The 18,211-nt window shown below is 45.1% G+C and overlaps 1 protein-coding gene across 1 annotated transcript in view; it reads left to right on the forward strand.

The window, feature by feature from the left end:
• The window catches only part of LOC144155253 (mRNA (2'-O-methyladenosine-N(6)-)-methyltransferase-like), an 84,841-nt gene that overhangs the window by 31,702 nt on the left and 34,928 nt on the right, over positions 1–18,211 (forward strand). The window contains exons 5-8 of the mRNA XM_077686577.1: positions 1,913–2,067; positions 5,417–5,648; positions 6,544–6,643; positions 14,562–14,724. Of these exons, the coding sequence (XP_077542703.1) occupies positions 1,913–2,067; positions 5,417–5,648; positions 6,544–6,643; positions 14,562–14,724 (650 nt within the window). The remainder of the gene's footprint in view (positions 1–1,912; positions 2,068–5,416; positions 5,649–6,543; positions 6,644–14,561; positions 14,725–18,211) is intronic.

The following is an 18,211-nucleotide window of genomic DNA, read 5'->3' on the forward strand; positions in this document are numbered from 1 at the left end:
GCTTCCACTGGTTTTTGTATTAGAGTTCTTCGCTTAACTTCACTGTTACTTTTGTACATTTTTTGTGTAATTTTAATGTAAGGTATTCTTTGTTTGTATTTTTCTACTCTTGTGTTCTCATTTTTGTTTTTTCATCTGTTCTGTTCAATGGTACTCCTGAAAACTGTGTTATCTGCATGTGTTCCACCATCTAGGTGGAACATGCGCACACGCACGCACGCATGCGCGCGCGCGCGCGCGCGCACGCGCGCGCGCGCGCGCACACACACACACACACACACACACACACACACACACACACACACACACACACACACACACACACACACACACACACACACACACACACACACACACACACACACACACACACACACACACACACACACACACACACACACACACACACACACACACACACACACACACACACACACACACACACACACACACACACACACACACACACACACACACACACACACACACACACACACACACACACACACACACACACACACACACACACACACACACACACACACACACACACACACACACACACACACACACACACACACACACACACACACACACACACACACACACACACACACACACACACACACACACACACACACACACACACACACACACACACACACACACACACACACACACACACACACACACACACACACACACACACACACACACACACACACACACACACACACACACACACACACACACACACACACACACACACACACACACACACACACACACACACACACACACACACACACACACACACACACACACACACACACACACACACACACACACACACACACACACACACACACACACACACACACACACACACACACACACACACACACACACACACACACACACACACACACACACACACACACACACACACACACACACACACACACACACACACACACACACACACACACACACACACACACACACACACACACACACACACACACACACACACACACACACACACACACACACACACACACACACACACACACACACACACACACACACACACACACACACACACACACACACACACACACACACACACACACACACACACACACACACACACACACACACACACACACAGGTGTGCAAGCCCCGGTCGGAACTTAAAGAGCAGCATTGTGAAAGGATGGAGATGATGATGATGATAGTGGTGCTAAATGCAGATGGTGCTGCCGCCACTACACCTCCATGCCCTTAACGGTATACCGTAATAAAAAAAATTAAATGAGTCAATCAATTAGTCGTTTTGAGTGCAAGCATTAAGAGGGTTGATTGTAAGAAATCTGTGCTCGTTCTCTGAATCCTGTGTGGGTTCTCTGAAGCTTGTCAGTGTTACATACCCACAAGGTAGCACATACTCGCTGTGGGGTATTGGACAATGCTTTGTAAGCAGGAATTCATGCGGCTTTCTCATACCCTGATCAATGCTCAGGCGGTGTTGCGTCCCGCTAGGCACACACCCAGCTGGCCAATTATACGCTTATTTATTATGGGTGGTGCTTCATTAACCGGAGAGGCCAAGCAACATGGGCATATGGAAGCATGTATTTTTGCTCTTCCCTGAACACGTGTGTGTAGTGAATAGGCCACATGTCATAGTGGACTGTTTGATGTTTTAACGACGAGGACTGCATCTTAATTCTTGAGGACCCATTGAAAGCTAATTCTAGTCAAAAGGGCTGCTACGCCATCGTGGGGAACTCATTGTGTCTACAACTTTTCTCTACAGCGGCTGTTACAGGAGATGTTTCATCAATAATAAGTTACCTGGTGCTTTTAATAAGTGGCAGGAGTGTCTTACTCTCATGTTCACTCTTTTCAGTGGGCCGTTCGACCTGGAAGTGCCGACCAACGTTGTCATCTGGGAGCGATCTCCGACACTCATGCCACCACCCCACCCTGATGTTGAAAACTTGCGTTCCACTCTTACTGCCCGTTTACGAACCAACTATCACGAGATGTGTCACTCAAGAGAAGGCAAGCATCCGAACTTTTTTTCTCTCCTTTTTTAAACTAGTGCTTCTGTTTTATGGGATTAGTGTCAGACAAGTGCCAACATTTGGTGTCACACAGCCGAACAGTGACACTAGTAACGATTTGGGTAGAGGAAAAAAAGAGAGAGGAGCATTTACATTTCAGCAGTCACATAGGTAACCTTTATGAATGCTTTGCATGGCCTTGATAGGTTGCATCAAGCTGTGTTTAATTGGAACATGGCAAAAAAGGAATGGCAATAGATTTTTCTCTTTTCAAGGGCAGAAAATGGGATGCAGACACACACGCACACACACACACACAAAATAAAGGCTTCATTGCTGGGGGTTGCGGTACTTCGATGACTGCCCGCAGCAAGGGGTGCTTTTGGAGGTATGCCATTGGCTTGCGCTGTGGTGTAATCTGAGCAGGGCATGTGCAAGCATTGCAGATGGCTTTGCATACATTTGGTGCAGGTAGTTCTGCATCTTAAAGTGTCCCTTGTGGTTGATAAAAATTGCTAATATTGTCTAATATAGTACATAATACTTTTAAATCCTGTTCACAAATGCCGTATGCCATAAGTAAGGTGTAAGTATCTTCTAGAACGCCTCCGTTCAAGCAAATTGTTGTCACAAGTGCAGCTTTGCCTTCACATCCCTTGCACACACTCCTCCATTGCTGATGTTGGCAGTGCCTTTTTCATTCACAGCCTGTGGTAGATTGGCATGGTAGTTTCACTGAGATGTAGGCACCTGTGCGCCTCACACAGGTGTCGATATCTAGGTGGAACAGACTTAGTGCATAAAGCGTATACTTGGGCATTGGCAATATACAGCTGTGCACTCTTCAACGCTTGCATCCACCAGCACGAGCCAACATGCTAGTACCGTAAGTCGGAGTATAGGTCGAGCCCCTTACCTTGCAGCCGAGAAATGGTGTGGGGGGGAATTAGGTACACAACGTTGTTTTATTAGGCTGTAAGCACATGTTTTGTCTAAGAAAACTCATTAGAGCCATCTGAAATCTTGTTGCATGGCTACTTCTGTCTGGCTGTCTCCCACTCGACAAGTTGTCCTCGGTGCAGTTCGGGGGATTGCTTATAGAGCACTTCTTAAACTCTCACAAGACCATGTCATCACACTCTTAGGCAAAAAATACTGAAAGTTCGTCTTCTGGGGGACTAACCGACTTTGCCACAATCATTCAACCCTTTGGGGACGAAATGTGAGCGGACAAGCGGTTAGTCCGCCACCCGGTTGGTTTGTTCCGATACTCCCCAAGAGCGAACTGCTGCAAGCAAGTCGCAGAAAGCAAAAAAAAAAAAAAAAAAAACACCAATACCACTGAGGATCAAACTACTAACTCTTGAAACAGTACTCAACAATCCCAATACGCTACCACTAGGCCACGCAGCCAGACAGACGTGGTAGAAAATGTGTGTTGAGTATAAAGCGTGCAGCACTTTGCACAACGCGGAGATTCATTGCACGTGGTGTCCAAATTTCTATCTGTGTAAGTGACCAGTAGTAGCAAGATTTGTGCTTTACTTATGCTAGGGACTGTTGCTCAGCTCGATTTTAAGTAGAGCCTCATAGCCATAGTTTTTTCTCTTAAAGAACAGCAAACTCGTCGCCTAATTGTAACAGAAGGCTGGGTGATCAGACGGCTCATTTGTTTCCGCACAATTAGGGCAAAATAAGTATATTCTTAGTGTTCACTACATATGTTAAGTGCACTCAGTATCGTATGTGAAAGCGGTCGTCTGCGTGAGGGTCAGAATAGCAAAACCAACCATATTTTCCTGCATAGGCGAAACCAAATTTGGTGTTGCTCAGCCTGAACTCAGAAGTTAGCGTTGCTAGACGATCGGGACTGGGAAATGCAGCCGGGTCTTACAGCAGTTGCAGCATTGTCATAGCTTTGGTGCACAAGGCAATTATGTAATGAGTGTAAAAGCTAACTTCAAAATGCGTGGCGTGCACATTTTTAATTTGTAGTTGTTGTCATCAGCAACTAATGCGTTTTTCTTGTCTGTTAAACATATACATATTCATTACGCTTAGGGATCAACGGTTACTATTTCCCCTAACATTTGTCTCATTGACGCGCTTTAAATCTTTCAGTGGCCATTACTACCTCGCGCAAATCCTATGCAACACAGTGTATGAACATAACCTCACCGAGAAGCATTTGTCCGTCTTGCTTCGCCACTCCATGCCACTACCCGCCGCTTGATTGAGCCTAGGCACTTTTCTTATAACTAACATTCACATTTTCTTCCCTGGCACTATATATAAGACCCACTGATTGCAATGACTTGCATTTGAAAGTCTAAAACTGTTCATAGACGTATGCGCTAAATGTCAATGACGATGCCATTACTGGTGGTTAAGAACGCATCAACGAGACTAAATGTTGCGTTTCAGCTTCCCGTTGCTCTTTATCGATCGAGGGAGGGGGGGTGGGGGTACATTTAGTCCACATTTGTGCACACAGCACACACTCTGCCACAGTTACTTCTCTTGAAGATGAAGGGTTTTCTTGCAGGGTTTGACTGTATTCATATTGTAGTACCACCCACCAGGGAGCTCAGTGGCACTTTTAACACTGTCAGCCCTGAATTTTTTCTTTCTATTGGAAAGATTTTTTCTGTGTTCTCTTTAATGTTGGGACCATATAAACTTACAAACGAAAAATTGAGCTAGGGATGCAAGTAATTAGTGGTTTACAAGCATGACATCTAATTAAGTCATCAGGCAATTAAAATGTAAAATTACAGCAGAAAAAAACTTTTTTGCTCGTTTTCCTAACACTGAGCCCGCATACAAAAAGTAAAGCTGGTAGTGCAAGTATTTCTAGATTTACAGCGATGTCATCAAACTAGGATTTCGGTCCTTGGGGTCACCCTAATGTCAGTTTGATCTTCACTGCAATGACTTCCTCTTTCTAGCGTTCAGCTTTAGCAAAAACGAACGGAGATATGTATCAAAAGAAGCATCCCTGAAGAACTATTTCTTAGAAAACTAGCCATTGTGCTTTTGTTCTCAAACTTCTAGAAAACTTTTCGTTAATGTCCTAAACATAGGATACCAGGGACGAATGGGTTAAGGACCTATCTGAACTGAATGCGATATTATAGTGCTGTCTGTAATGTTGGATTATCTTTCCTTAATTTTCTGTGAGCACTGCGTGATTCTAGGAGAACCTTGTAAATGTGTTGCCACAATAGGTTAGTACTGCGAAAGCAGTTCTGGTTAGGCTTGTAGGTAAAGATCATTTTGTGAACAAAAGCATTGAATGCCCGAACCAAGCTCTCATGGACTCGCGGGTTCGTCCTATTTCACTCCAGGCATTGAATGCCCGAAGGAGTCCTTCATCCGGTGGCTGATGGAGCGCAAAGTGGTGGACAAGGGCCAGGACCCACTGCTGCCCAGTGTGTGCCATCCAGAGGTCTCGCAGTGCATGTACAGGGAGATCATGAACGACATCCCCATCAAGCTTGTTCGACCGAAGTTTGCCGGGGATGCTCGCAAGCAGCTCTCCAAGTACGCCGAGGCAGCCAAGAAGATGATTGAATCCCGGTACGGAACCGTGCGGTAGCGGCACTTTCAGTCTGGTTGGCAATTAAGACAGCCTTCAGGAAATTCTGGCTACTTTTTTTCCGGTTGTGATCTTTTAAGTGGAACAACAGCACACATGAAACGCTCGCAAAGGGACAAAGGCATGGTGTAAAACAGTGTAAGGTGCTAACGTGTGCTGCAGTGCCCTCAAATGCCATTAGGCAACCTCCGCAGGACTGCCCAAACAGCATAAACGTGTCACGTGGCACTTTTCTTGCGAGCTGCTGCTGCTTCATAATGGGTTGGTGTCAAAGTGTGCAGCCTGAAATCAGGAGCAAACTAAAAGTCCCATGCATGTTGTAAGATTTAAACACTCATATTGTGGTTCTACTTTCACTTGTGTTGTATATGACAACTTGTCTTGTGTTATGAAATGGAATCTGATTTCAAAGCACGACAGGCTCAAAAGACACTTGGTAGGAACTGCCACAATGCTGAGCTTTTGCTAGGCTCTGAGGTTAAGGAACCTATCTTCTTCAAGTATTATTTCTCCTTTGCAGCTGTGGAACAAACATATAATAAATGGAGTTCAGCTGGAATAGGCGTAAAAAGGGAGCTGAATGATGGTATACTTTTACGCGAGTTTTTCAAGGGGATATTTGGGACAGTGGGTTAGTCCGAAATATCGAGGTTCAACATAAACCTCCCTGACTGTACGCATAGAAGGCTATTTCTTGCTTCTAACGTTTGGCAGCAGCAGCACTTTGCAGATATGGGTCAAGTTTGCCATCCTATGGTATTTTCTATGTGAATACCAAGTGCAGCTGCTCTTCAGCTTCTGAAAACGGAATGTGCTAGTGGGTGTACCTGTTGCAGTAACTAAACTGTTGCAGTAACTGAACTTTTTTTCGTTTAGAAATGCAAGTCCGGAGAGTCGCAAGATCGTGAAGTGGAATGTGGAAGATGCATTTCATTGGTTACGGAAGACGCTGAATGCCACCTACGATGACCATTTGGTAAATAAATTTATTTCGTGCTTTCAGTGCTAGGCTTTTATCGCAGATGCACTTTTACACAACCAAGCAGCAACCTTGGCGAATGTTGCTGGTTGGTCCTGAAAAAAAAGGTGGTTTGCCGCCATTGATGTCTTGGTCACTTACACAGGGTTCGCACAGGTCCTTGAAAACCTTGAAAACCCTTGAATTTAGAAGTGTCAATTTCAAGACCTGGAAAGTCCTGGAATTTTTAAATGGTCCTTGAAAACCCTTGATTTTTCCAGAGAGAATCAATGGCCCTGTCTTTTCACAAGAATTCAAAGTGTTTGTCGTGGATTTTAGGTGCTAACAAATGTAAAGAAACATTGTAACAATCAAGTTTCAGTGTATTGCGTGAAATTACAAGTTTGGTGGGAGCAGACACTTGTCAATCCAATCCATGTCACGATACAATCCAGTGAAAGCCAGCTTCTGTTCTCTATCTTGCATCTTCCATCTAGTCTGTGGATGCATGCTCCTTGCATGTTTCCTGTGCCTCATACGCTCCATCTGCGTTTGCTTTTACGTGCAAATGGTGGACGTGTACATTGTTCATCCTGCCTTGCAGCAGCACTTGCGGATTTAATTTTAGCTGATACTCTTGCTGACAAAGGAGGAGATTCAGGCAACATTAACTAAGTTTTAAAATCAAACGGCCCCAGCAAACACAAAGGAAAAAGAAAAACCTCTAAATACCTGCCATGAAATAAAAAATAAAGCTGGGGAAGCATTTACGAACCCATTAGCAACTATCTAAATGTGCACTAATGTGCTTAGGTATTGTGCAATAAAAAACTTGCATTGTGTTGGAAAAGTTATAAATAATCCCATATAAAACGTTAGATGGGGACCTTGAAAATGTGTTTTCTGGTCCTTGAAAGTCCTTGAAAACCCTTGAATTTTTGCTTTTCAAGCCTGTACGAACCCTGCTTACAGTGAAAGCAAACCAATGGCACTAGCACTTCACTAAAGATGTTTCTAAAATTTAGATAAATGACACCTTCCACAACCTAGCATGTTAAATTTTTATGTGCTTTCAGTTGTATTTATTCGTAAGAAGTGTTTAGTTTACTCATTTTTACAGCTTTATTTTAAATAAAAGGATGTCAGAGTCGTGTCAGCTGAACGCACTTTTGGACCTGGCAAGTCTTATCTAATGATAAAAAACATTAGATGTTGTTGAGGTGTATATTTAAATCCCATCGTTTCTGATGGAGGTGAAAAACAAACGCCTATTGTGGGGCACGTTAAAGTGCCCCAAGGGGTCTTAATTGGCTCATAGCCCTTCACTGTGGCATGTCTCATAGCCCAGGTGCAGTTTTGTTTGACCTTTTCAGGTTATGTCTAATCATTATATAACATAAATAACTTGTGTACGTTGTCTTATATTGGGTCATAAAACTAGTACATGTGCTAATTGGCAGCAGCTGGACTAAGCTCATGACATCGATGTTAATTTTAGAAATACAATGAACGGCCTATCAAGCGGAAAAGTCAGCATCTACAGCATCCGTAGCAGCAAAACAGCTCCTAAACCCACATGACTGCAGTGCGTTCTATTGCGCGTGCTGTGCATTAATAAAACACAAAGGACAACACTGTTAGGCAAAGCCTGGGCATGCGCAGAGCCACGTGGAAAGTGGTGTGTGCACTAAGCATGTGTGCAGCCAGCATGCTAACTTAGAAACACAGAAAAATAATCCGCACCACTTTAATTGTAAAACTCGAAAACATAGCTCACAGCAAAACTTTCAAGCGTTACTCACAGCACAAAACTCAAAAGAAGCACGCTGCGGTGTTCAACAGGACATTAAAGGGACACTAAAATGTGGAAACAAGCTGGCCTGTATCGGTAGATTACAGTGCCAAGAATCTAAATACGCCATTTTTGTGACTAGCAGTTGCCTTTGGGTACTACGGTTTGTGACGTCACATATGTTGTGCGCGGCGAGAGCTCATTGGAGAAGCATCCATAAGTGTTTTCCTCAAATAAGCAGTTCCTAATGGTTGAGCACATGAAATAAATGTAAATCAATCTTATACATTGTGAGACAGGCTGCTTACCTCACGCTTCAGAGTCTGCTATCGTACTTTCACTTTCGTTTTGGAAAAGCGTTGTTGTGCAATTAGCTAAGTCAATAACCTGTTACAGTGAATGCCCGAGCTTGTGCAAGCAATATCCCTGGCAGAAAGTGGCAAAAGGAACAAGATGCACTGCAGGTGGTTATGTGGCTCGCCTGAGCTTCTAATCCATTCTCCGCGCGGACATGTTGCTATCGGATGGTGTAAAGCATGTTCGTGCCCGATTCGAACATTATCACCCTTGAAAGGTTAGGGTACTTACTTCAGGGGGTTATCTGAATGATCCGAACTTGTGCTTTTTGTTCGCTGCTAGCCGCTGTTGATAAATACAGTCTAGTCCACTTATAACAATATCCAAGTGCCAAGAAAATCCCATCGTTATAACCGATAATCGTTATAAGCGGGTCGAGAAAAAAAAAGCCACAAGAGAGATCAAAACATTTTATTAGCATGCAAGTGAGGTAGTGCAACTACTCGTTTGCAGAAAAGCCATAGTCAGTCAGCTTTGACTGCTTCACGCGAAGCTGACGCACATCTTTTTCGAGAGCATCTAATTGCTCCACATAGCTGAGCGGGAGGTCCTTCGCGAAAATGAAGTCCCGTAGGGACTGTATCATTCGTTGGGCCTCGTGCGATGACGGTACCTGGGTAGGCTGCTCAGGCGCGTCGTCGTCGTCGTCGCTCTCACCGCTGTCCGCTGCACCACGCACACTCGCAACGATCGCCTCGTCACTGAGGCAATCGGACGTTTCCACACCATCGTCGGCATGGAGAAAATCGTCGAGACCCGACGCGTCTTTGTGAAGCGCCGACCATAACTGTGGCACCCCTTCATCGTCGGGTGCTTCCGTGGCCTCCCCTGGGATCGCTTCCTCCTCGCCTGCTTCCTCCTCGTGACGTCGCCGAATGAAGCCAGCCTGCCGAAAGCAGTTTCGCACCGTGGAGGCGCGAACTCTCGCTTGGCGCAGTCGACTCGTTTTCTGAGGGGTGGACGGAATGCAAGGCGCGTCGCGTGCTGTCGGCGCCGAGTGCCGGCACCAGCGCCGGCGGCAGCTCGCATTTTCGGCGCGCGCGGTAAGCGGATTCAATCGCTATATCCGATATCGCGGCTCGGGAGCATCGTAATAAGCAGGTTATTTTACCATAGAAAGCATACAAAATTGGACGGTGCAATCGTTGTCCATCGTTATATCCGATATATTGTTATAAGCGGTATCGTTATAAGTGGATTCGACTGTAATCCGTAAATCATGCGCGTGTAGCTTTACCCTTGTTATGCTCCACCCGGCCACGAAAACTACTCGAGACAGGTGCGGGAAGCGAGTGTGTATTTCATACCATGTTGGTGCGTTGTGTGAGAGAAGAGAATATGATGTGGACGTGATCGCCAGACGAGTTGAGATCAAAGTTCCCGCTTGAGTGACGCATGGCCGGGCAGTCACGCTTGCACGATAATTGAAAAGGCGCTTGTCGCTTCTTTGCTCGCAGTTTGGGTGTCCGGTGTAGGCGGGCACACCAGACGCTGGAGCGGTGAAAAGCATTTCTCGTTCCGGCGGAAATAATAGCACTCCGAGCCAACCCCCTCGGGTCAGACAAACGTTGGCATCGGCCATGGCTTGCAGACGTAAAGGCTACCTCGGCCAGCGTGAGAGCGCCTAGACCGCACTGGTGCCTTGCTCCTAATTTATGACGCAATGGCTACGTCAAGAAAAAATGAAAGGGAAGCGGGTGAGAGAAATGCCAGCTTTGCTTGCTTATTCCTCAGTAAATAACGCATCGTTGCATGTCACACAAAAGCCAAAAGAGCTTCGAAATGTATCATCTTTTGGTTAAAACAAAATTTCATTCAGCCTTTAGTGTCCCTTTAATGCTTTCACATTCACAACTCGTAAGAAGTGTTTAGGGGTCCTCGGTTTTTTCGTTATTATTATTATTGTTATCATTGCTATGTGAACCAATGGCTGTGTGTCTATTTTTTTAATATGGGGCGTTTTCTATATGGCACTATTCAGTTGCCTTGAGTGTGCTGGTGGTTCTGTGGGAAAATGCCCATTCAAGAGAACAAGAACAACTCCTCATAGCAGTAGTGCTTTAATCATGTATTGGAGTAGGATTATGACTCAAGCATGCTTTGTTCTTGCAGCACTAGGCAGGCCAGAGAATCTTGGCTGCACTTTAATTTGACACTTCCCTTTGCCCTCCTGTTCTGTCCACATTGTAAAGTTTGACCAGTGCATAAAACAGGTAGCTGAACGGTTAGTGTACGTTTTGTCGTTTGTTTGGTTTTGCTCACCCTAGTGGCTGGTTCAGCTGTTGTATTGATGTCACAATTGTTATTTGTCTAATTTATGGACAGTCTACATCATTTAGACATGATTTGATGCCACTTGGGCGGTGAAGGTAGGCGTTTTGCCTGAGCAGGTATCCAGGCAGCACCTTTAGAATGTACTGTGTTTACCCAATTTTAACGCACCCTGGATTCTCACATGCATTTGATTTCCATGAGGGGAGAAAAAGAAAAGAAAGAAAGAGAACTTGCAAGCCGCACTGCTTATGGGTGTGGTTCCTCAAACGAAAAAAAAAGAACTGTTCAAGCTAGTACAACAACCTTTGCTGAACGGTTTGCGTGCAACTTTGGCCATATTTCATGTCTGGTATTGTTTCGAAGAATGGTGGAACCCAGCCTTAACACGTACACGAGGAGAGAGTAGGACAACACACACGCTGGGGCTAGCAAAAGTTTAATGAATAAAATTTCGAATAAAAAACAAGGCCAGGGCATACGCCGTAAGAACCAAAGTAAAAATACAAGCTGATGACGCAATTCAATATCGGCTCTTTTTCAAATATTCAGCTTCTTTGCCTGATACTGTTAGTGGGGGCACACTTACGCACTCGTCAAAACCATGCCTTCGCATTTTATAAGCTTCAGTCAGCTCCGCCTCGCACTTTGTGGCTCCCCTACCAATTATTTCAGTTTTGTCAACTGCATCCACAACTTCGGCAATGGACAGGCAAGTTTGCCCCTCCACCTGATGTGACCGAAGTTTCATGTTCTGGTCTTTAAAACGAACATTCAGACAGCATCTCGTCTGCCCTATATACAGTTTATCGCACTTTAGCGGTATGCGGTACATAACATTTGTCGTGCACTTCATTTATTTTGTGGCATGGCGGGTTGTGCAGGTGTTCTTTGGTTTGCGCTTTTCAATTTTTAGACCTTAGCCTTCTACAGGCTGATAAAGAAGGCAGGTTTGTTGTGCTTCCTCGTGGGATGTTTTCTGAAAAAGCTTTGCATGCGGGTGAAAAGAATTTCAAAAAAGTAACACTACTAAAACCACAAAAAATCCAAGACAGAGGCCACCAAGCTTCTAAATGATCTCAACCTGGAAAAGTTAGGCAAGGAGGTGCACATGACAAAAAAAGACAGGCTGACCGTCTCCTTTGCTGCCAAGACCCACAAAGTTGATTGCCCGCTTCAAGCTCTTGTGACCGAAAAAAGAAATGGCAACTGGTTGGACAGTACCAGTACCTTCAACGTTGGCTGAACACGCTGGATATTTCAGGTCCCTTTCCTGCGACATCATCGGACTGTGACACATCATTGACTTTTTTTCATGGAAAACAGCTAATTGCCAATTCTGCGTTTTCTCTGGACATTGAAGAAGACTGATTTTGTTAAACCTAATGAACCCCGCAGACTTAGAAGTGGTGTCACATAATGTTCTTAGCTCTTTTGAAGAATGCAACAGAGTGTTAAATTTTATGGAGGAACTTGCTTCATAGAACGAAATAACGTTTTTAGTCTTTAACCTTTTGCAATACCGGACATGTTTGCTGGATGTACGCCCCCCGCACTAAGAAACAGCTTTTACCATTTGAGTCATCCCATTCCAAGTGAGTCAAGCGGGGCATAGCATCACTGTGTTTTAGCAATGCCCTGAGGAAAAGCTGTCACCATTCAATGGAACAAAGTTTTGGCAAACAATTTCAGTGTTTAAAGGCGGCTGGTTTTTCTGATACTGTTTTAAAGTCGGTAGCAAAAACAAAGTTAAAGAAAAGGAAAAAATCGGGCGGGAAGGTACAGGCACGTGCTTTTGAGGACCGTAAGAAAGTGGAAGTAATCCCGTACATTCACAAGATCTCGCACAATATTAAAAAAGTGGCCACCAGACATGGGGCACACATAGTGTTTTCAGCACTGTGTAAGCTGGCAAGCCTTTGTCCCAAAATTGAAAAGCGCAAACCAAAGAACACGTGCACAACCCACCATGCCACAAAATCCACAAAGCGCACGACAAATGTTATTTACCGCGTACGGCTGAGGGGCGATAAAGTGTATGTAGGGCAGATGGGACGCTGTCTGAATGTTCGTCTAAAAGTATATAAAACTTCAGTCACGTTAGACAGAGGGGCAAACATGCCTGCCCATTGCCGAGGTTGTGGATGCACCCCCTTCTTTGACAGAACTGAAATAATTGGTAGGGAAGTCACAAAGTGCGAGAGGGAGCTGATTGAAGCTTATCGCATGCGAAAGCACGGTTTTGATGAGTGCGTGAGTGTGCCCTCACTAACGGTGTCAGGTAAAGAAGCCGACTATTTGAAAAAGCCGATATTGAACTGAGTCATCAGCTTGTCTTTTTACTTTACCGTATTTACTCGCGTAATGATCGCACTTTTTTATCCAAAAATATTATGCAAAGTTAGGGGTGCGGTCATTACGCGAGGTAAATTTTTTGGGAAAAAGTTTCAGCGCAGATGACGCAAGTTGCAGGTCAGAATGTTTACGATAAGTCTCATGAACATAAATAAACATAACAAATAAAAACATAATAAAAACTCCACTGACCACCGAATGAGACCGAGTGATGCAAAATGCAGTGTTTTCATTGCGGAACGCGCCGGAATGAGTCAGCTGGGAGGTGAGAACAGGTCGACCAATAAGTGGCTGCTGCTGTCACAGTGTGGGACGTCAAGACACGGCTGCCAACACAGCCAGCCGAGCGCGTTTTTTTTATATGTTTTGTGAGTACATTATGTGCATTTAGTGAAAGTTTCTTCCGCACCAATAATGAACTCGCGCTTGCCGATGTCGCTAATATCATCAAGCCTGCGGCAATACCATGGCCATGTCCGCTTTGAAAGAGGAGGAAACTAACGTAAGCACGACCATCGTTGCTAGACTAGGCACACATACGACATATGGCTGCGGTCATTGCGCGGGAAATAAAAAAAGTCATATTTTGACGACGAACTTCAGGGGTGCGATCATTACGCGAGTGCGATCATTATGCAAGTAAATACGGTAGTTCTTACGACGCATGCCCTGGCCTTGTTTTTCCTTCGAAATTTTATTCAATAAACTGTTGCAAGTCCCAGCGTGTGTGTTGTCCTGCTCTCTCCTCCTGTACGCGTCTTCAAGGCTGGGTTCCACCGTTCTTCAAAGTATGTACCGATAGGCCCAGCACTAAACTTTTCTGATAATTGTGTTCGTCTTTTTTCTTTTTTCTGTTAGGATAAAATTTTGTATTTAGATTTATTATACTTCATGCTAAGAATTATTTTAGTTGAAATCTTCGAGCATTTGTAAAGTTTTATTTTGGTCTGTCATGTTAAATTTTCAGTTTCAGTTTTTGTGGAAAATTCTTTTAACTTAAACACTAGAAAAAAGTTTTTTTTCGTGTTTTTTTTTTTTTTTTTTTTTTTTGTTTATGTGGGGTCGGCAAATAGGAAGCTGACAAGCGTGCCTTTAATGAGCTGTGCTATGTGAGGCTTTAGCCGGGCTTTCAGTTACTGTTCTTTTCATGGTTATTCACAGGAACGACTTGCCCACCTGAAGAAGCAGTGCCAGCCGCATCTCGTGCAGGCTGCTCGCTCTTCAGTCGAAGGGATATGTGCCAAAATCTTTCATATGTCTGTTGACAATGTGAAGAAGATACGAGAAAAGCACTGGACCATCCTCAACCAGCATGGCATCGAAGGTATGTTAGAGCAATGTACAGTATTCACATACCCTCACTAAATACTTAAAATACATTAGATTTAGCAAAAAATTCTTTTCATTGGCCTTTGGAACTCTTGATTATGACAAGCTCCTGGAGGTCCTTAAAGCTGGGATTGCTTGGTTTTGCAATGAAGTAAGCAATCAGGAATGCGGGAGAATGGTGGAGGCTATCAGAGAAAGAGTCGATATGACGAAAGCAAAGGAGGAAAGAAGTGTGTCACAAAATTCTCCACCAGGATGAATGAGTGGGAAACCATTTGGGAACCATAACTGCCTGTAAATTTTTAACTTGTTTTTCATACCCAGGCTTGCTGGCCTGCTCTGCCTTTTCCTTGCTGTCATTTCTCACTTTAACACTTTTCTGACTGCAGAAAAATCGGTTGTTTTTGGGTGTTCCAGGAAATATTTTTTTCTTGCCACAGAAAATGATGAATGCTAAAGTGTAAGTTAGGAAATAATCGAGAAAGAATGGGGCTTTCCAACAGCAGTGATGCTACCGCTGCGCCAATGGCGCCAAACTGCCCAAGTGCTCTGGCTGCTACATCCTGCTACATTTCCTCTAAATTTGGCGATTCTGCGCCCAACCTGCGCCCAAGGGTGTACGCCAACTTTCAGAAACAAAACTAACTACTTGAGGTTCCCCATTGAAAGCGACATAGCGGTGCACCTGTTTTTAGGACACAATCCAAGCCAAGCCAAGGCAAACTGGCCCTTGTTGCGATAACGGCGATGATGCGTTTTGCGGCTGGCGCCTCGTAGGCATTGTGAAATCTCCCCCTCTGCCCGAGACTGTTAATTCCGTGCAGTGCACTTCGCACCTATTGGGCTCTCGAGACCGGCTGCCGCCGTCGCGCCCATCCGCCTTGCGGTCTTCAGGCCGCGATATGCGTCATGATATGTGTGCCGTACTCGTGAAGCTCGGTAACAACGTCAGGCGTCGTGAAATTGCCGTACTCGCTCGCCAACGCACCCCGACAGCGTACGCGTCGACCGGGTGCCTGCGGAGTTGTGCTAGAAGAAAAGTAGGCAGGAGATGAGGACGCAGGAGTTGTGTTACAGTGGAATCTGGATGATACGATTCTGGGTGATACGAATTTCGGGATGATACGAATTTCTGATTAGTCCCGGCGAAATTGCACTGTTTGAAATGGGAAAAATTTTGGCTCTTACGGACGGACCTGCGGTGCCCGGCGGATAAGAACGAGTCGGCGAGGCGCCCGACTGCCGATCGAGCAAGCTACGGCGACGTACGGGCTCTCTGCCCTCTTTGTCGCTCTTTCTTCAGTAATGGCCAAGCTGTTTTCTGCTCGCGAAAACATGCCGCGCACTCCACAGGCACGCTGACGCCGCCGTGAAACCACCCGCACGCTGCGCGGGGCGCGGCCGGCCGCGGCAACATGGCGGTGGTTTCGGTCGCGAAGTGGTGCGGACGCTCAAGAGACCGCTTCTAACCGCTCTTTAAAATGCCGCTCAAAGCACACACGAAGTTTCTTGTGCGGTAAATGAGCTAATGATGTGAGCGAAAACGGTGCTATAAAACATCATCCACGCCGCTAGTGGAAGCGCCCATGAAATATCTGCCGGGGTGCTAAGCCTAAGCATCTCCGGCGGAGCCAGCCGGCTGTCTTGAGCGCTTCGTAACTGCCGCCAAGAGGCGCACGCCTTCCCATTGGTGCAAGTCGTCAGGCTCCTCCCACTGCCACGGGCGTCGCGCGTGATTTTGTAACCGCGGGCGCCGAATCGCCGACGCGGGCGTGAAAATATCGTGCGCACAACGCCGACGCGCACAAATCGCGTGTGAAAATGCTCCTGTAGTGAGTGAGCTTGGGCACCGCGAGTAAGGAGATGAAAGTCCAGAAAGGACCGCTCGGCAACATGGAGGTTAAAAAAAAAGCAGAAAAACTTCACGAATTAAGAAAAGAAATAATCGAAAACTTGTTTTAGTGCTTAATTTTTTGGTCTATGTTGTTCACACGAATTTCGGATGATAGGAATATTTTTCGCGGTGCCGTGAAATTCATATCATCGAGATTTTACTGTAAACAGATGAGAATTTACAAAGTGCAGGGGGGAGAAAATAGTGTGCAAGGGCAGGAAACGGTGACATAGTTCGGGCCGCGCGCTGGCGAAAAAGTACGGCAATTTCACGACGCCCGACGTTGTTTGTGAGCTTAACAAGTATGACGGCGCCCGTCTTAGATTTCACGTAGAGTTCACAGAGGCATAGAATTCACATACGTCGAAATTGAAGGTGAAATGAGCGCATGTGGCCTCCCAGGGAATTAACATAGTCTCGGGGTAGGGGGAGGGGGACTAATGGGCTACCTTGTCATTAACGGAGGCGTTTTGGTTGCTTGCAGAAAACGTGTCGTGAAGGGGCAAGATTCAGCCTGGTGCTGCATGTTAGTTGCCAGAAATGGCTGCCCGCTGCTTTTGTAAACAATAGCGCTGCTATCGGTGGCATGTCGTTTTAGACCCTTACGGTGGCAGTGCTGACGCTGCTAATAGTGATTCATGTGCAACACGGGGAGGAGCGTGATGTTCAATTATGCAGTCAAAGCTGTAGCGCTACGATAGCCTTCCAATAGTGCTCGATTTTACATAGCATGTTCGTTGTCACGAGCAATTTTTAGTTTGTTCATAGTACATCTTCTATTGTGTAAAAATGAGACCTTGTTTTTTCTTTAATTTTTGTTGTGCAGGCCGCTGCATAAAGTTCAGTGCAGACATTCTTCAGGAGACTGATAAAAATGGGGACAAAATATCCATCTGCTGGGTTCTTTTAATGGTTTATTATTGTTGAAGGGCGTGATTTTAGCGATTAGCTATCATGAATGCAATACGTGTCTTAAAATTGCTTCTATCAACACCTGCTCTGAAAGCTGGTTTTGCTACTCCAAAACGCATTTTTGCCTGCTCCAAAAGCTGCTCCAAAGCGGCCTGAGCGGGTAGCATCACTGCAACAGTAATAATATCAAATAAAGATGCATTAGGAATTTACCTAATAAAAAAAACTTGCGAAAACAAAAAAAGTAACAAGAAGAAAAAAATTGATGATAACCTCAATGCTACTTTGCACACGGTAGACATAAAAACAATTTGAAATATGCACTTTGAACACAAAATCCTTATAGAATAATACTGCACATATGAGCGGTGTAAGTACAAAAGTTATTTACATACAAAAATATAAATATAAACACGAACAGCCGCACGCTGCTCCGGAGCGCTACGCCTAGGTCAACGCCAGGTCGTCTTCGTGAAGAAAATTTGACTCTCTGTGCAACCGATGCCAAACAGTCTCGCCCAAAACGAAATCAACACCCTGCAGATAAGAGCTGTTACCTTTAGAACAGGTCCGGATCTGTTTACAACAGTGCGCGCCCGTGATACGGCGCCCGTAGAAGAAAGCGAAACTCACCGGCGCACACCTGGTGATGGTCCGGGGCGACTTGACGCATTTT

This window comes from Haemaphysalis longicornis, unplaced genomic scaffold, assembly GCF_048455015.1.
Source record: "Haemaphysalis longicornis isolate Haplotype H1 unplaced genomic scaffold, Haemaphysalis longicornis Haplotype H1 scaffold_1, whole genome shotgun sequence".
NCBI classification, from domain to species: Eukaryota; Metazoa; Arthropoda; class Arachnida; order Ixodida; family Ixodidae; genus Haemaphysalis; species Haemaphysalis longicornis.